Source organism: Pipistrellus kuhlii, unplaced genomic scaffold, assembly GCF_014108245.1.
Source record: "Pipistrellus kuhlii isolate mPipKuh1 unplaced genomic scaffold, mPipKuh1.p scaffold_m20_p_1, whole genome shotgun sequence".
In the NCBI taxonomy this organism is placed as follows: domain Eukaryota; kingdom Metazoa; phylum Chordata; class Mammalia; order Chiroptera; family Vespertilionidae; genus Pipistrellus; species Pipistrellus kuhlii.
In genome coordinates this window covers 63,144,834-63,167,610 of record NW_023425404.1, presented here as the reverse complement: position 1 = coordinate 63,167,610, position 22,777 = coordinate 63,144,834, and the positions used below count along the sequence as shown (strand labels likewise).

General features: G+C 45.5%; 1 protein-coding gene across 3 annotated transcripts in view; it reads left to right on the top strand.

Moving 5' to 3' along the window:
- SLC7A8 (solute carrier family 7 member 8) overlaps window positions 1-22,777 on the top strand; it is a 49,582-nt gene that overhangs the window by 20,896 nt on the left and 5,909 nt on the right. The window contains exons 1-6 of one of the 3 annotated variants that reach the window (XM_045584591.1): window positions 6,082-6,194; window positions 14,165-14,290; window positions 15,759-15,912; window positions 16,524-16,647; window positions 18,307-18,410; window positions 22,401-22,497. In XM_045584591.1, coding sequence (XP_045440547.1) covers window positions 14,266-14,290; window positions 15,759-15,912; window positions 16,524-16,647; window positions 18,307-18,410; window positions 22,401-22,497 — 504 coding nt within the window. In that variant the 5' untranslated portion in view covers window positions 6,082-6,194; window positions 14,165-14,265. Of the gene's footprint in view, window positions 1-6,081; window positions 6,195-14,164; window positions 14,291-15,758; window positions 15,913-16,523; window positions 16,648-18,306; window positions 18,411-22,400; window positions 22,498-22,777 lie in introns of those variants that run through there. The other 2 variants (XM_036448811.2, XM_036448820.2) reach the window with 2 other exon arrangements.

Sequence of the window (22,777 nt, the reverse complement as noted above, 5' to 3'; positions counted from 1 at the left end):
CTCCTCTCTCCACAGGGGCACACATGTGGACATAGCTGCACACCCATTTGTCCTCACCGGACACTCCCAGATGCTTTGAGTCTGTGTGCAAAGATTTTGTTTTCTGGTTCATCAAATACTTTTTCTTTTTTTTTTTTGTAGCCCACTTTTACTACCCCTCAAACCCTCCCTTAAGGTATCCAGTAAAATAAATCAGAACCAGGCTGTTAGAAAGGCTTGGTGGATGCCACCTTTTATTCAATGCTGCTATCTTTATCCCAGCACCCCTCCCACCATCCTACAACCTCACCCCATCCTCTCAGCAGGTGCCAGGCGAGTCAGCTGTGTAGATCAGGCCCTGTGTTCCTTGGCAGCAGAGCAGAGATTGGCCAGGTCCAGCTGTATTCTTAAGGGAAGCAGTAGAGAGTTTGGGGGTGGTCTGAATGTACTGCTACAAGAAGCGCTGCTTTCTGCTGTGTCATTTTGGCATGCTGGTGTGTAATGGAGGGCATCAGGCTGAGGGAGCTGGAGGACAGGACAGGAGCCCAGCAGGGAGAACCAGTGTGGCAAAGCCCCTGGCTGGGGTTTGCTGTGCGAGGGAGGAGATGAGGTCAAATCTGGTTCCATGGAGCGTTTTTAAAATAGATCAGATGAAAAATGATGGTAGACGAACCAGATGGGGGCGGAGAGGCAGAAAGAACCTGCTGTAACTGGCTTGCCTGCTCCAAGTCTGGAGGGGGCAGGGAGGAGAGAAGAGGGAGGGAGGGAGAGAAGGAACTGCGGATTTGTATCATGCTTATGCAACTGCAGCTGCCACTTTGAGTTATTTTATGACTTAGGTCAAAGCTGATTATTCACTGCTGAGTCAGCAGAATGTTCCTAGCCACCAGCCAGTAAAAAAAAAAAAAAAAAAGGATTTTATATTTTAATTAAATGAAAAGCCTTTCTCCTTTCTCCAGAGCAAGCATATTAATAAGGGAAGTTAGAAAGGGGACCGGGGGAACAGGAGGTATTAAAACTTGGTTTTGGTGCCTTCTTTTGTAATTTGTTTAAGTTTTTTTCTTTTTCTTTTGTTTTACTTTTTAGTATTTCTTAAGTAAATAACTATATTCTCTAGGTCAGTGGTCGGCATACTCATTAGTCAACAGAGCCAAATATCAACAGTACAATGATTGAAATTTCTTTGGAGAGCCAAATTTTTTAAACTTAAACTTCTTCTAACGCCACTTCTTCAAAATAGACTCGCCCAGGCCATGGTATTTTGTGGAAGAGCCACATCAAGGGGCCAAAGAGCCTCATGTGGCTCGTGAGCCGCAGTTTGCCGACCACGGCTCTAGGGAAAAGATGTTCCTCTTATCTTCACCCCCTCCCCTGTCCAGTAGTCCTGGTAACAATGGATAGGTATCCTTACAGTTCTAAATAAAATGCATCTATCAATGTACCTATCTGGGTATATAGACATCCGTATTGATTGGTCATTTCTACAGTTTGATCTTTTATCAGTAGCTCTTTTGATTATTACCTGAGTTTCTGGTTATAAACAAAGTGGTCCCAATGCCACAGAGGAGCACTGGTGTTCTGGGGTTCCACTTTTGAGCTTCTCGCTTCCTAATACTGGGTTTTCCTTTGGGATCTGTTTGTCCCCCCTCTCCTAGGGACCAGACCATCTTTCACTCAGGCAGCTTCCTGGCTTCCTTTCTCTCTTTTGGAGCTGGAGTCATGTCCAGTACCAGAAGTAAATTTGTTTTCTTCTTGCTCAAGTTCCCCTCTTCTCCCTTAATGCCTTATACTAACAAAGCTCCTTTTCCTTTCTCACCCTGAGGAGAACAGAGAACCCTTCATGGGTTTCATAGGTAAAAATGCTTCTTATCTTGTTTTCTATCTCTCTACTGAGATTCCTAATAGATTGGTTTTCCAGGACTTCAGATGTTTTCTTCTTAAGGACTCACTGTATGCATTACTGTTAGCCCTGAGTTGCTCTACAATTCCTCTATAGAAAGGGTAGGCAACTCTCCAAGCAAGTTTCCAGGTGCTTGATGCAAGATATTGTTATAGATAAACTGTGTGTGTTGGTTTGCATGCCTCCTACAGATTCACCCCTTGACATCAGAGGATTCAACAGTCTTTCCTAGCGTCTAAATCCCTTAATCTTCGTTCATTTTCCTTTGAGGCTTCATATTCTCGAGCCCCAAACTTCTCATCCCTGAGCGCTACACATATTGCCTCAGATGCTGGCGCAGTGCTGCCTTCTTGCCCTTCCCTCATCCCCAGAAGGTTCTTAGGGTATCTCATCAGCCTTGTATACGTATATGAATCCAGACAAACACAGAGGGAACTAGATTCGATTCCCATATACCTAAGCCCCATTTTTTTCTGTACATCTTCTAACTTGCCAACATTTAAAATATAAATCTCTTGGTTTTTACACAATGATCAATTTGACTAAAATCCCATTTTTATTATTATAATGCATTAAGATGAAAATTACTTTGTAAATGGACTTTCTTGAAGAAAAAAGAAACTGCAAATCTATCATTTAATTATATTGAATTCCTACACTGAGTGAAGCTGTGACATTATTTATACAGTCTTGGGAGAAATTAAAGGCTAGTGAAGAGATTGGTGTACAAATAATTACAATATAATGTGATGACAAAAGCTGCTTCAAAGTTGGGAAAGAGCTCCAGCCGGTTTTGCTCAGTGAATAGAGTATCGGCCCATGGACTGAAGAGTCTCAGGTTTTATTCTGGTCAAAGGCACAGACCTGGGTTGCAGGCTTGATCTCCGGCCTTGGTTGGGGCATGTGTGGGAGGCAACCAATCAATGTCTCTCTCACATTGATGTTTTTCTTTCTGTCTTTTCCCCTCCCTTCCACTCATCCTAAAACATCAATGGGAAAATATCCTTGAGTGGGATTAACAACAAAAAACGTTGGGAGAGAATCCTTAGGGAAGGCTCCCAGGTTGAGCTAAATCTTGAAAGGCAAGTAGGTAGGCTGCAGATGAGCATAAAATAGAACAGCCAGGTAGAGAGAAGGAAACAGGCAAGACTTGGTGTCAAGCCTAGTCAGTCTGACTCAGTGGATAGAGCATTGGCCTTCGAACCAAGGTTCAATTCGGACCCAGGTTCAATTCTGCAACCCAGGTATGTGCCCTTGACTGAGAATTGAATCTACCGCCCTTCAGTGCTTGGGTTGGTACTCTAACCACTGAGCACACTGGCCAGGACAGGATCATATTTTAATGTCTTCTCATTGGTGTGGTTCAGACTGGGTTGAGTTGGCTCCTTTGTCTTTGCTACCCTTTCTCTTCACTCTCTAATACTTAACGATTCATTGCTAACACTTGAGGAGGACATCTCCTAGGCTTTTGGACTCCATGCCTCTAATGGCAGAGTAAAGTCCCATTCAGTGCTATTTCACCTCCTCCCTGACCTATTCGGCCTCTGGAGTGTTCCTTGTGCCTGTAGCCCTGGGAATGAAGATATCTCTGTTGCCCTCATTTTCATTTCTGTAAGAGTAATTCAATAGTTGAACAACTATTGGCATAGTGCCTTTTAGTTTCTATCTCATAGTAAGCAATTGCAAAGAGGTCTTCTTCCCTTGAAATCCATTGGTGTAGGACACTTCTGCTCATTAGTCAAAATCCAATCTATTCTCAGATCAGGATTTAGCCAATGGCTACCTGAGAAGTCGGAGGGCTTCTTTTTAGTTTCAATATGCTTCAATTCTGATCCAGATCATCTCCTCTTTCCTGGCTTCCCATAGTGTCTCTTTTGGTCTCCAGTTTTTGCTCTCAAACTGGAATTCTTCTGTTCAAAGGCTGTACAGAGCCCAAGTCCTGGAAATTGGGGAATGAGGAGCTTATTCCTGAGAATGGGTCCACCCCTGCTTAGAAAAATAATAGAATGAGACTGAGGTGCCATGAAATGGAGTTTTCCTGGCATCCAGCTTTCACCAGTATGAAAACAACTTGCTGCCTTTTTAAAACCAGCCTAGAAGCTTAAATTCTCACTGGCCTTTTGTTGCTGACTCTCAAAGATCACTCTTCTCCTCCCGCTCCCCCAAGAGAAGCCAGCACCTATAGTGTATGAACTCACCCATTAACTGAGTCTGATAAACTTTTAAGGGCTAACGCGACACACCAAATTCATATCAAATGCCCAAGAACATAAAACCAGAAGACCCACAGCAGTGAAGCCTAGTAGTACCGGGAACTTTAGAGAACAGAAGAGAGGACAAGATTTGTTTTGAGAGTTTAACAAGCTTGAGCACAAGCTGTCCTTGGAATTGGGCTATAACTGGTGTTGACATAAGAACATGTAGAGCATTCTTATTAAAATTTATTTGAGTTAAGCAGAAGATGCACCTGAAAACAAGATCTCAGAAGACAGAGATAAATGCTTCTGAGAATAACAATTTGCTATATCTTTTATACATTTAAGATTAAGGAGGGAATGTAAGGAAGATTACATGAAATTGGGACAAAGCAAGGGTTGGATTACGGGATAGTTAAGGAATGTACTCATGCTTTAGAAGCAGAGTTCTAAAAGTGTGGTCAGGTATTAGAAGGAAGACTCTGAAAGGGGACATTTAAAAAGTGTGTTAACCTAGATGCACAGAAACAGTGGACAGGGCTTGCTTAAGGCAAAGATAAGCCTTTACTAAAGAAGTTCCATGCCTGGGGCATGACTTCTTACCATGACCTGCCCAGTTAGGAATTTATGACCAGACCACCCTGTGAGGTTACTTTCCCCAGAATCCATTTTTTTATCCACACTGTCCAGTCTTGGGAATTTTGCAGCCTTTGTTCAGGTTTATAGACCATTTTTACATAAGAGACTTGCGCACCTGCAGATTTTGGTGGATACTATCTGAGGAGAGTCAGACTGGCCCTCCCAAGCTCTGTGCAGATCTCTTCAGAACGCTTCCCATCCCCCTTGCCCCGAGTCTAGGAGGCACCAGCCCTGAGAATTGGGGCGTGAGATAACAGGAATTATCCTCAGGCCTGGGCTGGGACAATAATGAATAGGATTAAAACGGGGCTCCCCAAGGTGGTCTGGTGCACTGTGTCTGTCTCCCTGCTTGAGTGTCCCATTTTTCTCTCCTCCTCCACTTCAGCTCAGGAGGCTTGCTAAGCTCATGCTGGAGAGAGAACTATACTGCTCTTGGAAAATGCTGAGCAGGGTGTTTGGGCTTCTTGGCTGAACTCAGTACTGGATGGTGATTCAGCAAAAGTTCCAGGGCCAGCAGCTGGCACTTGCCATTGGAGGGATCAGGATAAAAAGGAAGGGGAAGAGAGATCCCTGAAAGAAAGGGGTAGAAGTAGAAGCATAGCTGAAAACTCCAGGAAAAGCTGTGATTCAGGATGTCGCTGCACCGCTCCTCCTCTGCCTTGTTTGTCCCTGGAGGAGAGAGGCCCTTCCAGAAGGCTCAGACAACTCCTCTCCTCAGAGGGGCTTCTGAGACTCCTCAACCGGTGCCGGTACCCGAGTTTCAAGAAGAAAGGGGCTGGATGAGCAGGGCGGGATGTTACTGTCGTGTGGGTGATGGGCTAGGCCTATTCCAAAGCCTATTTATGGACCTAACAGAAGCTGGGAGCAAAGCTTAGTTTATAGGGAAGGAGTTGCTGTTGCTTTGTTTTGATAGCTTTGTCTTTCACCAATCAAATGATTTACGCATACAGTAACACTAACGTTTGTTTTCAGAGACTTGAGACTTTCTAAGGCGGCTCCTCGCCCCCGTAGGAAAACGTCTTGGCCCCAGGCGAGCAGGGCAGGGTTTGTCCTCCAGCCTTTGTGAGGAAGGAGTGCGGTCTGGCCTGCATGGGCAGAACCGGCACCTTATCTGAGCCTTGGGCTCCGTGTTTTCTTTGCCTATTAGTCAGTGCCTTTTGGCACTAGTTACCTCCTGGATCTGGGAACGGTTAGGCAAACCAACCCAGAGCTGCCTTTCCACAATTAGAAACACGTGCCCAGTTCCTTCCGCGGCCAGGGGAGGCGGCCAGGGAGCCGCCGCCTATCACCGAGCGGAGCGGAGCCACACCCCGTCCCCTCCCGGCCTCTCCGCTGGCCGGTGCCCACCGCAGCTCCAGCGGGCAAGGAGGGTGCTGCGAGGGGCGCCAGCTGCCCCTTTTGCTCCAGGTCGAGAGGGAGGGAGTCAGGGGGGGCTGGCCAGAGCGTGGCAGGAGGCAGAGAAGTACACGCCACAGCCAAAGATGAGGCAGGCCTGCACTCTGCCAGGCACAGAACCAGGTGAAACTTGCTGCCTCGGGAGGGCTGAGGCGCGCCTTTCCAGAAAGGTGCTGATTTTGAAGTTATGGACAGGAACAGGCTGTTCTGAGTTCTACGGAGCGGTGTCACTAGCTTCCCTTTTCAGTAGCTGCCTGCTTAGTACATTCCATCTACACACACACACACACACACACACACACACACACACACACCCGTCCTGGCTCCTTCTCTCTCTATTCTGCACCTTAAGATCTCTCTCTCTCTCTCTCTCTCTCTCTCTCTCTCTCTCTCTCTCTCTCTCTCTCTCTCTCTCTCCTTCCCTCCCTCCCTCCCTCCCTCCTCCCCCTCATATGTCCCTCTCCTTACTCTCTTTCCCCCTCCTTCCTTCCTTTCTTCTATTGTTTTTCATGCTCACTCTTCTTTCTTCTTCACCATCTGTCTTCACCCTTCCTACTGCCTGTTTTCTCTTTTATAAAAAAAGACAAGGAGAGGCCTGGTTTTAGAAATTCTAAAGGAAAACAAAGCTTTCTAAGTTCCCTCCAGCCCAGTCCTAAGAAAGGGGCAAGCCAGCAAGACCAAGAAATCCAAATGGAGTTCCCTGAGTTCCAGGGAACGTGTGACAAGGACATTGACAAGGGCCCAGGGGAGAGGACACGAGGCAGAGAAACAAGTCTGCCTGTGAACAGTTATTTTCTAAAGCCCTGAGGGCAATGGACATGACTCCCTTGGTTTCTGAGGAGTTGTCATCTTAATCTTCCTTGTTTGCCACATCTTATGTCCTGCTGCCCAGAAAGCAACCTGGCCAGTATCTTCAGGTAACAGACTCAGAGCCTCAAGTGGCACTGTCAGCAACAACCATGGCTACCACGGACAAGAGCAGGGTGTGGCAGGGGGAGTGCTGTTCAGCCAGAAGCCGGGCTCATGGCTGGGAGCACAGCAGAGGCAGAAGCCTCTCTCTCCTCTGCAGCAGAGCTAAGGACCCCTAGGAGTCCCGGGCTGCGAGAGGGTGCAGCCAGGCTGAGGGACCTCCCTCCCAGTGCACAAAGGGCATGCACCAGGCCTCTAGTACTGAAATAAGACATACCAATATGGAGAAGTAGAACACATTTTGAGAAATATTTAAGAGGATGTGTTAGCTAAAATGTGGGAATGGTGAAGAAGAAATCTAAGATATCTGCTAAGTTTCTGACTTGACTAATTAATTCAAAATTGCTGAAAGAAACAAATGTTTTACTCCTACGGCCAATAGGCTTCAAGACCAGAATGTTCTTTCCAACTGTAGAATTATACAGCCTATTCAAGGTCAGACTACCATGAAGGGAATGTAATCTAAGTCCCCAAACACAAAGCAGTACACCACCAGAATGGGATTTGGGGATAAAGCACAGAAATAAAAAGACCTTGGAAATGGGTGGCTAAGTGACTAACAGCGTGAAGTGGTACACTAATTTTTCATGGCTTCCAACAAAACTTTGCCTCACTCATAAAGAAGATCAATCAGGACTGAGGACCACGACTAAATGTCAAAGGTATGTCAGTCAGCCAAAACCGGTTTGGCTCAGTGGATAGAGCATCAGCCTACGGACTCAAGGGTCCCAGGTTCAATTCCGGTCAAGGGTGTGTACCTTGGTTGCGGGCACATCCCCAGTGGGGGGGGTGCAGGAGGCAGCTGATTGTTGTTTCTCTCTCATCAATGTTTCTCTATGCTCTCTCTTCCTCTCTGTAAAAAGTCAATAAAATATATTAAAAAAAAAAAAAGAGCAGGGTGTGGAAGAGTTGGGATGCTCATGTGGTATGAAAGTTTGCCAACTAGATCAGCACATTGCTGATCTCACGTTCACTGCCCACTTGTAGAGATGAATACCACTTCCCTCCCCTTGGTGTCTTCCAAGGCAAGAGAGGGACTCCTTTGGGGTCCTGGTATATGCTGCCTGGTTGCTCTTTAAGAGCTTTTCTCTTTAAGGGTATGTAGTCATCCTGCTTCCTGGTCTATCTGTAGGGGGTTTGGCTCTGTACTAGTTTCCTGTTGCTAGAACAACTGACCACAAACTTAGTGGCTTCAAACTACACAGATTTATTCTTATAGTTCTGGAGCCCAGAAGTCCTAAATTCAAGGTCAGCAAAGTTGTATTCCTTCTGGAGGCTCCGCAGAGAATTGTTTCCTTGCCTTTTCCAGCTTTTAGAGGCCCCCTACATTCTTTGGCTCATGGCCGCTTCTTCCATCTCCTAAGCCAGCAGGATGGCATCTTCAAAGCTTTCTTTCTCCTTCTTGATCTCTGTTTTGGTCATCATATCTCCTTTTCTGACCCTGACCCTCCTGCCACCTTCTTAAATGACTCATAAATACATTGCCGGAGGGGGGGATAATTACATTGGACCCAGCAGATAATCCAAAATAATCTCCCCGTCTGAAGATCCTTAATTTAGTCACATTTGCGGAATTTCTTACATTGTGTAAGGTAACATATTCACAGGATTAAGATGCTGACATTTCTGGGATGCCATTCTTCTGCCTGCCCCCGTGAGTTCTGATGTTATTGTCAGAGGGAAGAAGTAAATTAGAGGCTTCTGGGACTCCCCAGGGATCAGAGGCTGAGGCTCAGAGCTGAGATGGGGCCAGAGATGCCTTCTCTGCAGGAAACAGGCAGGAAACGCAGAGCCCACCTCTCCTACTTGGCAGTGGAGAGAGAGGCCCTGGGCACTGGGCAGGGCATAGGATTACTGGGGCTACTCTTGCCTGACTCATTTTTTTTTTTTTTTAATCCCTCCTGTCACCTTGTGATTAGTCTTTTCAAACTGGGCTGATTAAAACCAACCCCTGGATTAAGCATCTTCTTGGTAGTCTTTTCACCTTTATTTTTTTAAAGCCAGGAAACCAAGAAGAAAAAGCCCAAGAAATACAAATAAGCCTGGGTCTCCATGGGGACCTTAGAGAAGCAGCAACTGCCCCCGCAGTCAGATTACAATGAATAAGAACCAGAGTTTTATGCCTTGTTATTATCTTGTCCAGCTGGGCCAAAATTATAAAATTCTCCCTGCTGCTCGGGTCTCTCCCTCGCAGAGGAAGCATCTCTGATTCCCCTGGCTGAGTTAGGGACTCCTCAAGGACACCCCTGGCTTTCACGAAGAGCTCTTCCATTACCACATTGTCTTGGATCCTCTTTTAGTTCACCCATCTCCCCTCTTATGATGTCATCTTCCTAAGGTCAGGGACTTGAGTCATATAATATTTATAACTCCCCCACTTATTAATGTGCCTAGCATGTGTAGACCCTTTATAGATGACAACGGCATGGATGGATGCATGCATGGCTGGCTAACTAGCTGGATAGATGGAAGGATGGAAGGATGATGGATGGATAGGTGGATAGGTGGATGGATGGGTGAAAACCCTCACATTGTAAGCTGCAGTGGCCACTGATCCCCATCTCCATATGGCTTCCCTAAGGTCACTGTATATACAGAATTCAGGATCTGGCTGAGAATAGAGAAAACATAGCCGTCAGCAACAGAAAGGGATGCTGGATAGCAGACGGGCAGAGACAGGAAGCCTGAGCAGGGCAGAGATTGGCAAGCACCTGGCAAATGTTGCCTTCACTCACTGACCTTTCCTCTCTGGATGGAGGCTCAGGTTTCAGCTGCCGAGAGGGAAGCTGTCCTGTGGTACCAGGAGACTGAGAGTACCCTCTTTCCTTTGGTCACATGCTGTGGTGGCCTAACTTTGGGTGAAAGGTCACTCAAGGCCTGCAGCCATTGTTCCAAGGAGATTAGTGTCACAGGCAGCCTGTGTCCCCACCTCATTCTCAGGAATTCTCTCTTTTTTTTTTCTTTTTTTTTTTTTTAATATCTACTTAGCCAACTTTATTTTTTATTTATTTATTTTTAATATATTTTATTGATTTTGTACAGAGTGGAAGAGAGAGAGACAGAGAGCTAGAAACATCAATGAGAGAGAAATATCAACCAGCTGCCTCTTGCACACCCCCTACTGGGGATATGCCCGCAACCAAGGTACATGCCCTTGACCGGAATCGAATCTGGGACCTTTCAGTCCCCAAGCCGACGCTCTATCCATTGAGCCAAACCAGTCTCGGCAGGAATTCTCTTTTTATTTCTGAAAGATCCCAGGGAAAAGTTAAATGTTAGCCAAGGACTGGGTTCTTGTGAAGTTGTGGCGATAAGCAGGACAGAAGACACATACCTCAAGTTTGGTTGACAAATGTCCCTTCTTTCAAACATCTCTGATCCTCCCAGGGTACTGTGGAGCTGAGCTTTTGAAGGAGTCTTCCTGGTTGCCTTATCAAGGACATGATTTTGTGTTTCCTATCCCTGCACATGGGAAAAAGGCCACATTCCCCTTCTGCTCAGTTGTCATGCTTTGTCCTTATTTCCTTCCATGAACTTTCTTGGCACATCCTTGCCCTCCATTGGTGGAGGATAAGTTTCTTCTCTGCCCTTTGTTCTGCAGCCCTGACCTGTCTCCAAGCCCATGCAGGAGTTTTAGGTTCTAAACTTCCTTTTTTTCATAAATCAATCTCCTTTATTTTTTAGTCATTATTACTTATATCTGCTAAACTCCTGGGACCCAGGGGCCCAACCTCATCCTGAGCATGACTCAGAGCCCTAGGAAGAAACCCATTGCTTAGCGGGATTTGGGTTGGATTGTCATGAGACATGTGATCCTGAAAACCTTATTGAATTGAGTAAGATAAACCAAATGTGTATTTATCAGGACATCCCAGTCCATCTGGAACATTCGAGTATTTACAACATGCTCTTGCTGTTCAGGCGCTTAAAATCCCTCTTCCAGCAGCATGTGCTGGTTCTCCTTATATGACACTGTCTTGGATAACAGCTCCATGAGGAGTTCAGAGCTTCTGCTCTTGAAGTCAAGTTTCCTCTTGCTCTTTGGCTCTGTGAAACCAACTGAGGATTGTGTCTCCTTTTCATGGAGAGCAGGGGGATTAGTGTGCATTGTGAAATCTGTGGACTGTGATGAAATTGGAAGACTAATGAATTGAGACATTTTCTTTATTCAAGTATCAAATATTTACTAAGCACCTACCAGCTTCAGGCATTAGTAATATGCCCTGGGATTAAAAACATGAAAAAGTCCCAGTCCCTACCCTCCTAGTCTACAAGGAGACAGAGAAACTGAAACATCATTATAATATAAAAAGTAAGTGCTGCCCTAACCAGTGTGGCTCAGTGGATAGAGCGTTGGACTACAGATTGAAGGGTCCCAGGTTTTATTCCAGTCAAAGACATGTACCTTGGTTGCAGGCACATCCCCAACAGGGAGTGTGCAGGAAACAGCTGATCGATGTTTCTCTCTCATTGATGTTTCTAACTTTTTATCCCTCTCCCTTCCTTTCTGTAAAAAATCAATAAAATACTTTAAAAAAAAAAAGTGCCAAAATTAGATATAAACAGAATGGTCTGGGAGAACAGCAGAGGGACAAACTTTAGTTCTTGTCTATAAAATGCAGCTGATAAATCTTACCTAGCAGGCACTAAATAAAATAGGAATAAGTAAAATAATAATGACTCACAGAACAGGTGACATTTGAGCTGGATCTTGAAAGATGAGGAGTTTGCCTGATAGTGATGGCACAAGGAAGAAGGTTACAGAAGAATAATGTCATGTCCTTACTCTGCCAAAATGTTCTCAGAATCAAGGTGGGAAAATATTTGGAAAGTAAATGCACACTTTCAGGATAAGATATTGGTAGAACTTGATCAGCTATATATGTGAAATCAGGCCTGGATAGTGGCTTGAGGAAAGAGAAAGAACCTTGTGCTTTTACACATATGATTTGTACCCTTGGAGAACTAAGGGGCATGCTGATCACTGTTTCAGAGGGAGAAAAAGAGAATTTTACTTTTCCCCCTTTATTCTCAGGTACTTCATAACCTCCAGGGGATTGACTGAGACTCCTGTTCCTGTATCACAGGGCTCCCGTGGCTTACTTAGGGGCTGTGATGGTAAAACAGAGGGCCCCTCCATCATAGCACTCAGCCTGAGCTCTCCTGTAGCCCTAGAGGTTACACATTCTTGGAATCTCTGACTCTTAGGAAAAGAGGCAGATTAAAAGTCCCCCATGCACCCCAAGAAGATAAAGGGATATTGGGAGGAAACACAGGAAAACATTTTCAACATCATTAGTCACTAGGGAAAGGCAAGTCAAAACTATAACAACTAAGTGCCCATCAGTAGTTGAGTGGATTAAAAACCGGTGGTACGTCTATACAATGGAATACTACACCGCTATAAAAAAGGAGCCTAGCCAGTTTTGCTCAATGGATAGAGCATCAGCCTGGGGACTGAAGGGTCTCGGGTTCGATTCAGGTCAAGGGCACCTGCCTGGGTTGCAGGCTCAATCCCTAGTAGGGGTCAAGCAGAAGGCAGCCAATCAATGATTCTCTCTCATTGATGTTTCTCTCTCTCCTTCTCCCTTCCTCTCTGAAATCAATAAAAAAAAATTTAATAAAATAAAAAATAAGGAAATTTTACCATCTGCAATAGCATGGATGGAACTGGAGAGCATTATGCTAAGCGAAATAAGCCAGTGAGAGAAAGATAAAAATCACATGATTTCACTCATATGTGGAATATAATGATGAACAAAAATAGATCCAGAGACAAATGGCAGGGGAGATTGCAGGGTTTAGAGATCAACCAAAGAACTTATATGCATGCATATTAGCTTAACCAATGAACACAGACACTAGGGCAATGGGGGGTTGGCCTCGGTGGTGGGAATGGCTGGGAAGGAGCATCAATGGGGAAAAAGGGAGACATATATAAAACTTTAGACAATAAACAAAAAACTGTAACAAAATGCCACTTAACACCTATTAGAATAGCCAGACTTTTAAGCTGACAGTAGCAAATGCTGGCAAAGATATAGAGCAATAGGATCTTGCACACGTTGCTGTTGGAAATGCAAAATAATGCAGCCACTTTAGAAAAAACAGTTTGGGAGTTTCTTACAAAGTTTGATAACATTTACCATTTAACTCAGAATCCCATTCCTGTGTATTTACTTGAGAGAAATGAAAACCCCATTCAAAGACCTCTACAATCTACTTAAAGATTTCTGTGCAAGTGTTCATAGCTTTATTAATAATGTCCAACAGCTGCCAAGGGGAAAATCAAACTGATACATTTATTCAACAGAATACTACTTGACAATAAAAAGGAACAAACTAATATATATAGCGACATGAATGGATCCCAAAAGCATGTAAGTGAAAGGAGCCAGACACGAGGCTACACATTGTATGACCCCATTTATGCGACATTCTGGACAAAGCAAAAACTAGAGGGTCAGAAATCAAATTAGTGATTGCCAGTAGGGGAAGTGACTGACATCAAAGAAACATAGCATACAAGAGAACTCATTGGAGTATTAGAAATAGAAAATGCGGTAATAATTAAATAACTGAATACATTTGTCAACTCTCATCAAATTGTGCACTTAAAAGTGAAATGTATTCTATATGTGTAATGCCTTGATAAACCAAAATAACAAACAATTCCCCTACACCTCTGTTGCCCCAAAACCAGGCTCAGAAAGATGACATCGAGGATCCCACCAGCTGCTCAGAATGCTCCTTGAATATACAATGGCTTGAAAACAAAACCTACAACGGTGCCCTGATCAGCTGCTGACTTCCCCTCCAAAGCCAGTGTCCACTCTCCCATGCCTACTTCTGGCTCCCAACCCTGGGCAGGGCATATTCTGACCAAGCTCTAATTTGGGGCATGTAATCCCCTTTCTTAACCCACTAACCCAGCCAAAGTTTCTGGACACTGGGGCTGAGCTCGCAGATTTGGCTCGTCTACTGCAATTCCATCGTTAGGAGCAAAGAGCGTTTCTGCTTCTGTGCAGAGAGGGTCCTGCAGCTTTGTTATGGCTCCTGATGGTGTGTTTGGGGTCTTTCCTTTCAGTGCTCCTCACATGGGTCAACTGCTCCAGTGTGCGGTGGGCCACCAGGGTTCAAGATATCTTCACAGCTGGGAAGCTCCTGGCCCTGGCCCTGATCATCATTATGGGAGTTGTGCAGATCTGCAAAGGTGAGTGTCATTGAAGCCACAGGGCCCTGCCCAACTTCCCACCCTTGAATGTACACACACCCTCATACTGTCTTTGGGTGAGTTCACGCCCTGAGATTTCCCAATTCTGGCCTTAAATGGCTTCCCTTCCTACTTGCTTGGCAAAGGGGAAGAGAAACCATTTTCTATAGGAAGTAGAACGTGTCTTGCTTGTTAGCAGATTCAGTCTTCCCATGCTGACTTCAGATCTCTGGACTCCTATTGCCCTCTCGCGCCAACCCCAGGGAATCTACCTCATCTTATGTTGTATCTTGTCCATAACTTAAAATGGGGGACAGAGGAGGAGATTTTATATGTTTTTAAACTACTCATAATCTCTACAAGAGAGCCCTACATTCCTGGGGCCCTTGCCAACATTCCCCAATGGATTTGATCCTTTTCAAGCCTCGGTTTGTATTTGGTTTCCATGGGATCCGTAGCACCACAAGGCTCTACCCAGTGTCACTGCCTCCTGGAGAAAGTCAGATGACAAGCAGGAGACCTCCCATCTGCCCACAAGCCCCGAAGGCAGTGTGGGTGCCTGGATTTTCACTCCAGGAAATATAATTAAGGTTCTGCTATATAAAATATCCATGATTACTTTAATCAGTTGGATTAAGTTCTTTAGCAGGTTATATTGTTTTCAGGAATTTAGACTTAAGGAAATCACTGTGCTATATTTTCAAAATAGAGTCCCTCCTAATCTGGCCCCCAATGCTTTCTCCTGATCACTCTAATCTCCTTATTTATTGTCCCAATGCCAGATTACAAATGAATAAAGTATAAGCAGTTACTCTGTGTCTCACTACAACCTCAGTCAGCATCCTTTCTGGAGGGACCTCTGTGCAGGACACTGTGCTAAAGGATGGGAAGGAAATGTATAAACTCTTGGCTGAGGTCCCTGTCCTTAGCAAATCTATGCCATGCAAATGGAGACCAGACACACACCTTAGAAGCAGATGGAGATTGACAAAAAAAGCAGAACAGGTTTGAGCTAATAGAGCACTATGGAAGCTTGTTGTTCTTAATGCTTTCTTCATGAAAATGTACAAATTTCAGTATGAGGGAAAGGGCTCAGGAGACTGCCACGGGCTCTACTCCTGCCTCTCCAAATCCCAGCAGGCCAGCTCCCATTTACCCTGCTAGTCTCCCAAGTTACTTTGCCCTCCCGGTGACCTTCCCTTGGCCTTTCCTTCCAAGTACCTTTGCCTTGTCAAAAAAGGACATTCAGAACTGTGCTTTGAATCTGAGCCCCCATTGAATGAATGGCTAACAGGTTTGGGAGGTCCTCAAGCCATACTTCCCTCCTCCTATTGGTCCCACTTCTCCAATTCATGAGGCTCACTGGATCATCACTGCAGGGAGTGGTGGAGACCAGACCAGGGAAGCCAGTGGCTGCCAGGCCTCTGACTGGTCTCGCTTAGCAGCCTCCTGTCCCTTGTGTCCACAGGAGAATACTTCTGGCTGGAGCCAAAGAATGCATTTGAGAATTTCCAGGAACCGAGCATTGGCCTCATTGCACTGGCTTTCCTTCAGGGCTCCTTTGCCTACGGAGGCTGGAACTTTCTTAATTACGTGACTGAGGAACTTGTTGATCCCTACAAGTGAGTTGAAACAGCCCAGCTCTTCCTTTCTCCTGGAAAGGCTGAGGCACCTGCTACTGGGAAAAGGGAAATAAGTGTCCACTCCTCAATTCTCCTCCCAGCCCCAGTTCTGACTATGACCTGGTGTATCCTGAAGAAACAGTTCATTTCCCAGGAACTTAGACCACCTGCCACTCAATCTTCCAGGAGAAAAAAAATGACCTGGTGACTCTACCAGAATAGGCTAAAGGCTGAAATGGTGCTGAGATAACACTACTGCCTTAAAGAATGAAATGTGCCCTGAGTGCTTTCCAGGCATCTTACCTGTTTTAGGACAGGTGGGTCTTTGTGTCTTAAGGCAGGGGAAGGGGTGCATTGTGGAGATTCTGGTCAATAAAAAAAATCAATAGGCACGGAATGTATTTCCAGCCTAAGCTATTTCATTTCCTTTAAATTATCATGCCCATATTTAGATAAATTCCTCTCCACACCCCTTCAAGAGGAGGAAACCTCACAGAAGGCTGCAAGGTCAGCTTCATGTAGCAAAACAGAAGGCACTCCCTGGACTTCAAGATGAGGCAGATGGTCCCAGGTGCCAGGCCTTTCCCCTCTCACCTCCTCTCCCTCTACAGGAACCTTCCCAGAGCCATCTTCATCTCCATCCCACTGGTCACATTTGTGTATGTCTTTGCCAATGTCGCTTATGTCACTGCAATGTCCCCCCAGGAGCTGCTGGCATCGAATGCAGTCGCTGTGGTAAGAAATCAAACTCACGGTCCCTCAAACCAGGAAGGTTGACATAGATTTGCTTGCTGAGCTACCCCTACTTCCCCCCACCCCCCCAATCCATGGATTTGTGGAATTGGAAGTCATCCCAAGTCCTTAGGGCAGAAACCACACCTTCAAGTGCCCAGTAGCGAGCTGATGGCCATGCTGTACCTAGGAGAGCCACAATGGCATGCTGAGTAGTTACCACAGAGACTGTATGGCCTACAAAGCCGAATTATTTACTATCTGACCCTTTACAGAAAAAGTTTGCTGACTCCTGATCTAGGGCACTTTAAACTCTAAATATGATGATTGTATAAAGGAGGCAGGCTTCTCCCCAGAGAGATGCAGTCTTGCATAAGACATGTCATTTTTCTCTGCCTCCATTTTCACCAAAGGAAAGCATGCAATCTGACTCCTTCACTCATCAGGGAAAAGTGTGTGCCAGTAAGCGATTAGGAAGTAGGATGGATTGTGCTCTTGGGGAAAGAGATCATGCAGGTCCAAAGTCTTGGGTCCTTGATATCCAGGAAAGAACTACTAGGAGACATGTTGCTCCCTCACCTGGCTTCACCTGGGCTATGATCTCTCCCTGCCAAGCAATGTCATCATTTGTCTCATTGAAGACTAAAGGAGGCCCTCCAGGGTCCCACCGCAGGGTGTTCCAAGACTAGCCTTCCCAAAGGACAGCTATTTTTTAAAATATATATTTTATTGATTTTTTATAGAGAGGAAGAGAGAGGGATAGAGAGTTAGAAACATCAATGAGAGAGAATCATCGATTAGCTGCCTCTTGCACAACCCCTACTGGGTATGTGCCCACAACCAAGTTACATGCCCTTGACCGGAATCAAACCTCGGACCTTTCTGTCCGCAGGCTGACGCTCTATCCACTGAGCCAAACCGGTTTTGGCAGGATAGCTATTTTAAACAGCCTCTCCCCATAATATGCTGTAAATCAAGTGTGTACTTAGCTCATAAAATATAGAAACACTGGTCCCCTGATAGTTTATATTCCTTCCATACATGAAGACTAATCTATAGTTTCACCATCTTTTCTTTCTCAGTCTACATAATAGCCTCTTCTTACCATTCCCCCCAATTTAATTTGTTTCTATGAATTTAGAAATTCTTACCCTATGAATTACAGATGGGAAAACTGAGGCTCAAAAATTAAGAACCTTGCTCAAGGTCTTATAGTTCCTAAATCTTAGGCTGAGATTAGAGCCCTCACCAGCCTGACTCACCAATGTACACTGTAGTGAGGCCTGAATTCACATGGCTGGTGTCCAGTCCTGGGTGTATAATCTTAGGCAATCTACTGAATTGCTTTGTGCCTCAATTTCTTCATAAATCAAGGATAACAAGTATTAGTTCATTATTAGCATTATTAATATTGGTATTATTGCCAAACACTGCTTCCTTCAGTTAGCTAGTCCAAAAGTTATTGATTCCCTGCTGTGTAGTGGTCTCTGTGGGAAGTGGTGGTATAGGATGGGGGACCGGGCACGAACACCTTCCCTCCTCTCAGGGGCTTAGTTAGAGGCTCAGTAAGGGTGGACCTGGGAGGGAGCATTCCTAGCAGTGAGGCACCGGTGCAGAGATATAACCTCTCCTTTTCTGCCCATCCCTTGTTTTCTCTCATAGACTTTTGGAGAGAAGCTCCTAGGGGTCATGGCCTGGATCATGCCCATTTCTGTTGCCCTGTCCACATTTGGAGGAGTCAATGGGTCTCTCTTCACCTCCTCCCGGTGAGTGCTGTCCAGGACCATTCAGAGCCAGAAGCCACACTGCTGTGCATATCGCTCTGTGTATATGTAGGGGGCTTGTCTCCGTCAGCAGGGTCTGTGTGGACACCTGGGCAGTGACCTTGCAGGGGGTGATTGCTCATGTGAGGGCATGTGTGTATCAGTGTAGACGCAGATAGGTGTATGTTGCTCATGTGGTTACCTAGGATGTATGTGCCTTCACATGTAGTGGTGAAAAGCCCCACCCCATCTCACTTCAGTAGGAGCAGGAGGCTAAGGAGGCCCAAGATGCCTCACGCAGTCCCAGGTCAGGGACTGAAATTGGTAGCAGAACTGTCTCCAGAGCCCCTTCTGGAAACAGGCTGTACTGGCTGGAAGGAGCCCCACTCTGAAAGGGATCAGGAGGGGCCTGTGCCTGGGTCCTCTGGCCTGGCCCCCCAGGAAAGTTCTGGGACCATCTTTGTGGGATGGGATCGTCTTTGAATGCCCTGTGGGCACAGGCTCCTCTCTGCTCCACAGACAGGCAGCTGTGGGAGGTCTTCGAGTGGCCACCCCTGAGACTCAAGTGGACTCACTCATATGAAGTGAGAGGGCTGGGGAAGAGTGAAAAGAAAGCATTTGTCCAAAGCTACATCCCTCATCCCTCTCAGGGAAGCCAGAAACTCAAGTGGGCCCAGGAGTCCCCATCTCCCACCTCTATATATCTGCTGAGAACAGCAGATGCTGGATAGATTCCATTAGTGTAGTTCAAGGGGTCTTCCCAGTGTTCTTAGAAAGCCCCTCTGCATCCGGGGCGCAGTCCTACTCGAAAGACACAGCCAAAGGAGTAAGTCCCCGAGTTCAGCTACTTCTAAAGCCACCCATCACAACAGAGAGGAGTTCCCATGAAATGTCAAAGGAGTGCCATGTTTTCAGGATCCAGGCAGGAAAAGGGAATGTGGGTATGCCGGGTTCCCCAGGACCCTATGACACATCCTGTGCGTGTTACACAGGAGCGGTGGCCACCTGGAGGCCCCAGCCAAGGGCGAGCGGTGGAAGAGCAATGACCCATGAGGCTCTCTGGGATCTGTTGGAGGAGAGGGACTGGCTACAGCCACTTTAGAGTGGGGTTTGTCCCTCAGGCAGGCCCAGCAGTGGTCTGCGTGCATGTGGTACAGCTGTGTGTGCATGCAGGAGATGTGGCCTGGTGTGATCAGCCTCCAATTCGGAGGCACGGCTTACCCACCAGGCCTCCTCTGCTCATCTTCCAGTTCCTTCCTTCCTTTCTTCCTCCTTTTACCCTCCTCTCTTTCTCTTACTCTTTTGTGATTTGGGGTATGGAGAAGATGATCCTTCCTGAGGAGTAGGAGTGTGTGTGGGTGTGTGTCATGCTTACTGTCGTTGTCTCCTCAGTTGTCAGCTAGCTGGGCAAGAATTGCTTCTTGTGAACGTGACCCCACTTACAAATGCTACTGGATCTGGACAACCCCACTTGGTCCTGGCTGCCTATGGAGGAGGGATCTGAATGTGGGACCCTGGCTATGTGCATGATGAGGCCCGCAGAGCACCTAGGGCTTGGTTGGGTGCATGAGGCTGCATCGTAGAGGGCCAATGCCACATGGTTGCATGAAACTAGTGCCACTGGCCTAGGCATTTGATGATGGCACCTGATGGTGATGCATTTGGGTACTTAGGACCATAATCGACTCCCCCACTTCTGCTTTTAGCTTCACTCTCCCCTATACACAAATTTCAAGGTAAATGATAGTTCTCTTCAGAACACCCCGTGTGCTGCTTCTATGCATTTCTGTCTCCAACACACTCGCCCCTTCCTCTTACCCCCTTAGGCACTCCTTTCCCTACAAAACCCTAGGAAAAAAGGAAAAGTGGCCCTAGCCAGTTTGGCTTAATGGACAGAGTATTGGTCTGCGGACTGAAGAGTCCCAGGTTTGATTCTGGTCAAGGGCACATGCCCAAGTTGTTGGCTTGATACCCAGTGTGGGGTATTCAGGAGGCAGCCAAACAATTATTATCTCTCATCACTGATGTTTCTACCTCTCTCTCCCTCTCCCTTCCTCTCTGAAATCAATTTTAAAATAAAGTGGTATAATTCACACTAATTTGTAAATACAAATAATTTATAGTATTTTCTTATCTCTGGAGAAGAAAGGGGAAAAAGGCCTGCTTTTTATGTTAAAATTCCTCTTTTTATAAATAACTCTAATACATCTTGATCTTAATATTGTAGTATACTATAGTTTTGAAATATATTATCAATGGGAGAAACTGGGTAAAGGATATGTAAAATTGCTCTATATTATTTCTTACAATTGTATGAGAATCTATAACTATTGATATCTTAAAATAAAAAGTTTAATTTTTAAAAATTAAAATATAATGTTTATTACAATTGCAAATTTTTTTGTCCATTTTAGAATTTTAAAATTGCTTCTATAACATCTAAGGAAGAAAATTTAAATTATGCATAATCCCATTACCTAGAAATAATTAGTTGGCATAACCATATATCTTTGTACATGCCCCATAAATAATTTTTTAATTAATTGGAATCATAAAGTATGGAATCATCTGCTTTTTTCATTTACCATTATATTGTGAGCATGTTTCATATAACCAGCTTTGTTTGTTTGTTTTGGTTTAATCCTCATCTGAGGATATTTTTCCACTGAACTTTTCTTTCTTTCTTTATTTATTATTTTTATTTATTTTAAATATATTTTATTGATTTTTACAGAGAGGAAGGAAGAGGGATAGAGAGCTAGAAATATCAATAAGAGAGGAACATCAACCAGCTGCTTCCTGCACACCCCCCACTGAGGATGTGCCAGCAACCAATGCACATGCCCTTGACCGGAATCGAACCTGGGACCTATCAGTCCGCAGGTCCATGCTCTATCCACTGAGCCAAACCTGTTTCAGCTTTCCACTAATTTTTAGGGAGAGAGTGTAAAAGAGAGGGAAAGACAGAGAGAAACATCTATTGTATGTGAGAGAAACACATCGATTGGTTGTCCCCTGCACAAGCCCCTCCCAGGGCCCAGACGGGAGGAGCCTGCAACCAAGGTACATGCCCTTGACCGGAATCGAACCTGGGACCCATTGGTCTGCAGGCCTATGCTCTATCCGGTCAGCCTAACTGGCTTTGGGTGTAATCAGTTTCGTTTCTATAACACTGTTATGAATGCAAAATATTCCATCCTATGGATATGCCATAATGTTATCAATCTCCTACTTGTATTTCTTTTTTTTCTTATTATCAGAATATATTTGAATATACACCTCTCACTAACTCTCTGTTCATTTCCTTAGGATGGCTTTTTGGGAATAGAATAAGTAGCTTAAAGATATAAATTTTTAGGTATAATTTACATACAATAAAATGCACAGACCACAGATGTTCAGATGGATGAGTTTCAGCAATTGTAGACAGACTTGTAACCACCATCCACAAGCTCTAGGACTTCTCCACATATCCTGAAGTACCCATGTGTCCCTTCTAGCCCACCACGCATTCCCACCGCAGAGATGACTACTTTCTGACTAGGATAAGAACGTTTTTAAGGCCTTCCTTGTACAGTTCAATCCCCATGTATTTTTTGAGGATACAGAAGGTACATTTTTTATGGGATTAAGGCTTAGGCAAAGGAGAGAAGCACTCCACAACAGCACTCTAGCATGAAGAGAGACCCACAGAATGGCAGCACAATCATCAGTAACCCCAAGCCACCAGGCCACACTCAGGGTCTCCACACACCCAGGATCCATCCACTTATCCACGGGCTGTTTCCGGTTTGCCTGCATCTGCATTTGGGATTGTGGGTCCTGTGACTGGTGGGCTGGAGGATGTGCATGGGAAGGCGGTTATCTGTTTGGAGGGGCGATGCTCCTGCGTGGGCAGAGCCGGGGCATGGATGAGAGAGCCTGGTCTGGGGAGGGAGCTTCCTTTGGTAGACCGAGGGCCGTCCCAGGCTGATCTGCTTTTCTCTCTGCCAGGCTGTTCTTTGCTGGAGCCAGGGAGGGCCACCTTCCCAGCGTGCTGGCCATGATCCATGTGAAGCGCTGCACCCCCATTCCAGCCTTGCTCTTTACAGTAAGGGCCCCTCCTCCTGCCGGTCCCACACACACCCTTCCCCTCGTGCTTGCTCTAAGCTGGGAGTTCCCACTCCCATACACAGCCCTGCAGCCCTTCCTCTGTTCCTAGGTTTCAGTGGTCCTAGATAGTCTGGCAATTGTATGCACACGCTTTACTAATATCAGGAGACACAGCAAGACTTTAAGGCTCTCAGGCCAGGTCATTTCCATTCTCCCATCTTTTGGGGTAAGAATGAAGTGACTTCCTCAAGCTTTTATAACCTCCCAAAGAAACATAT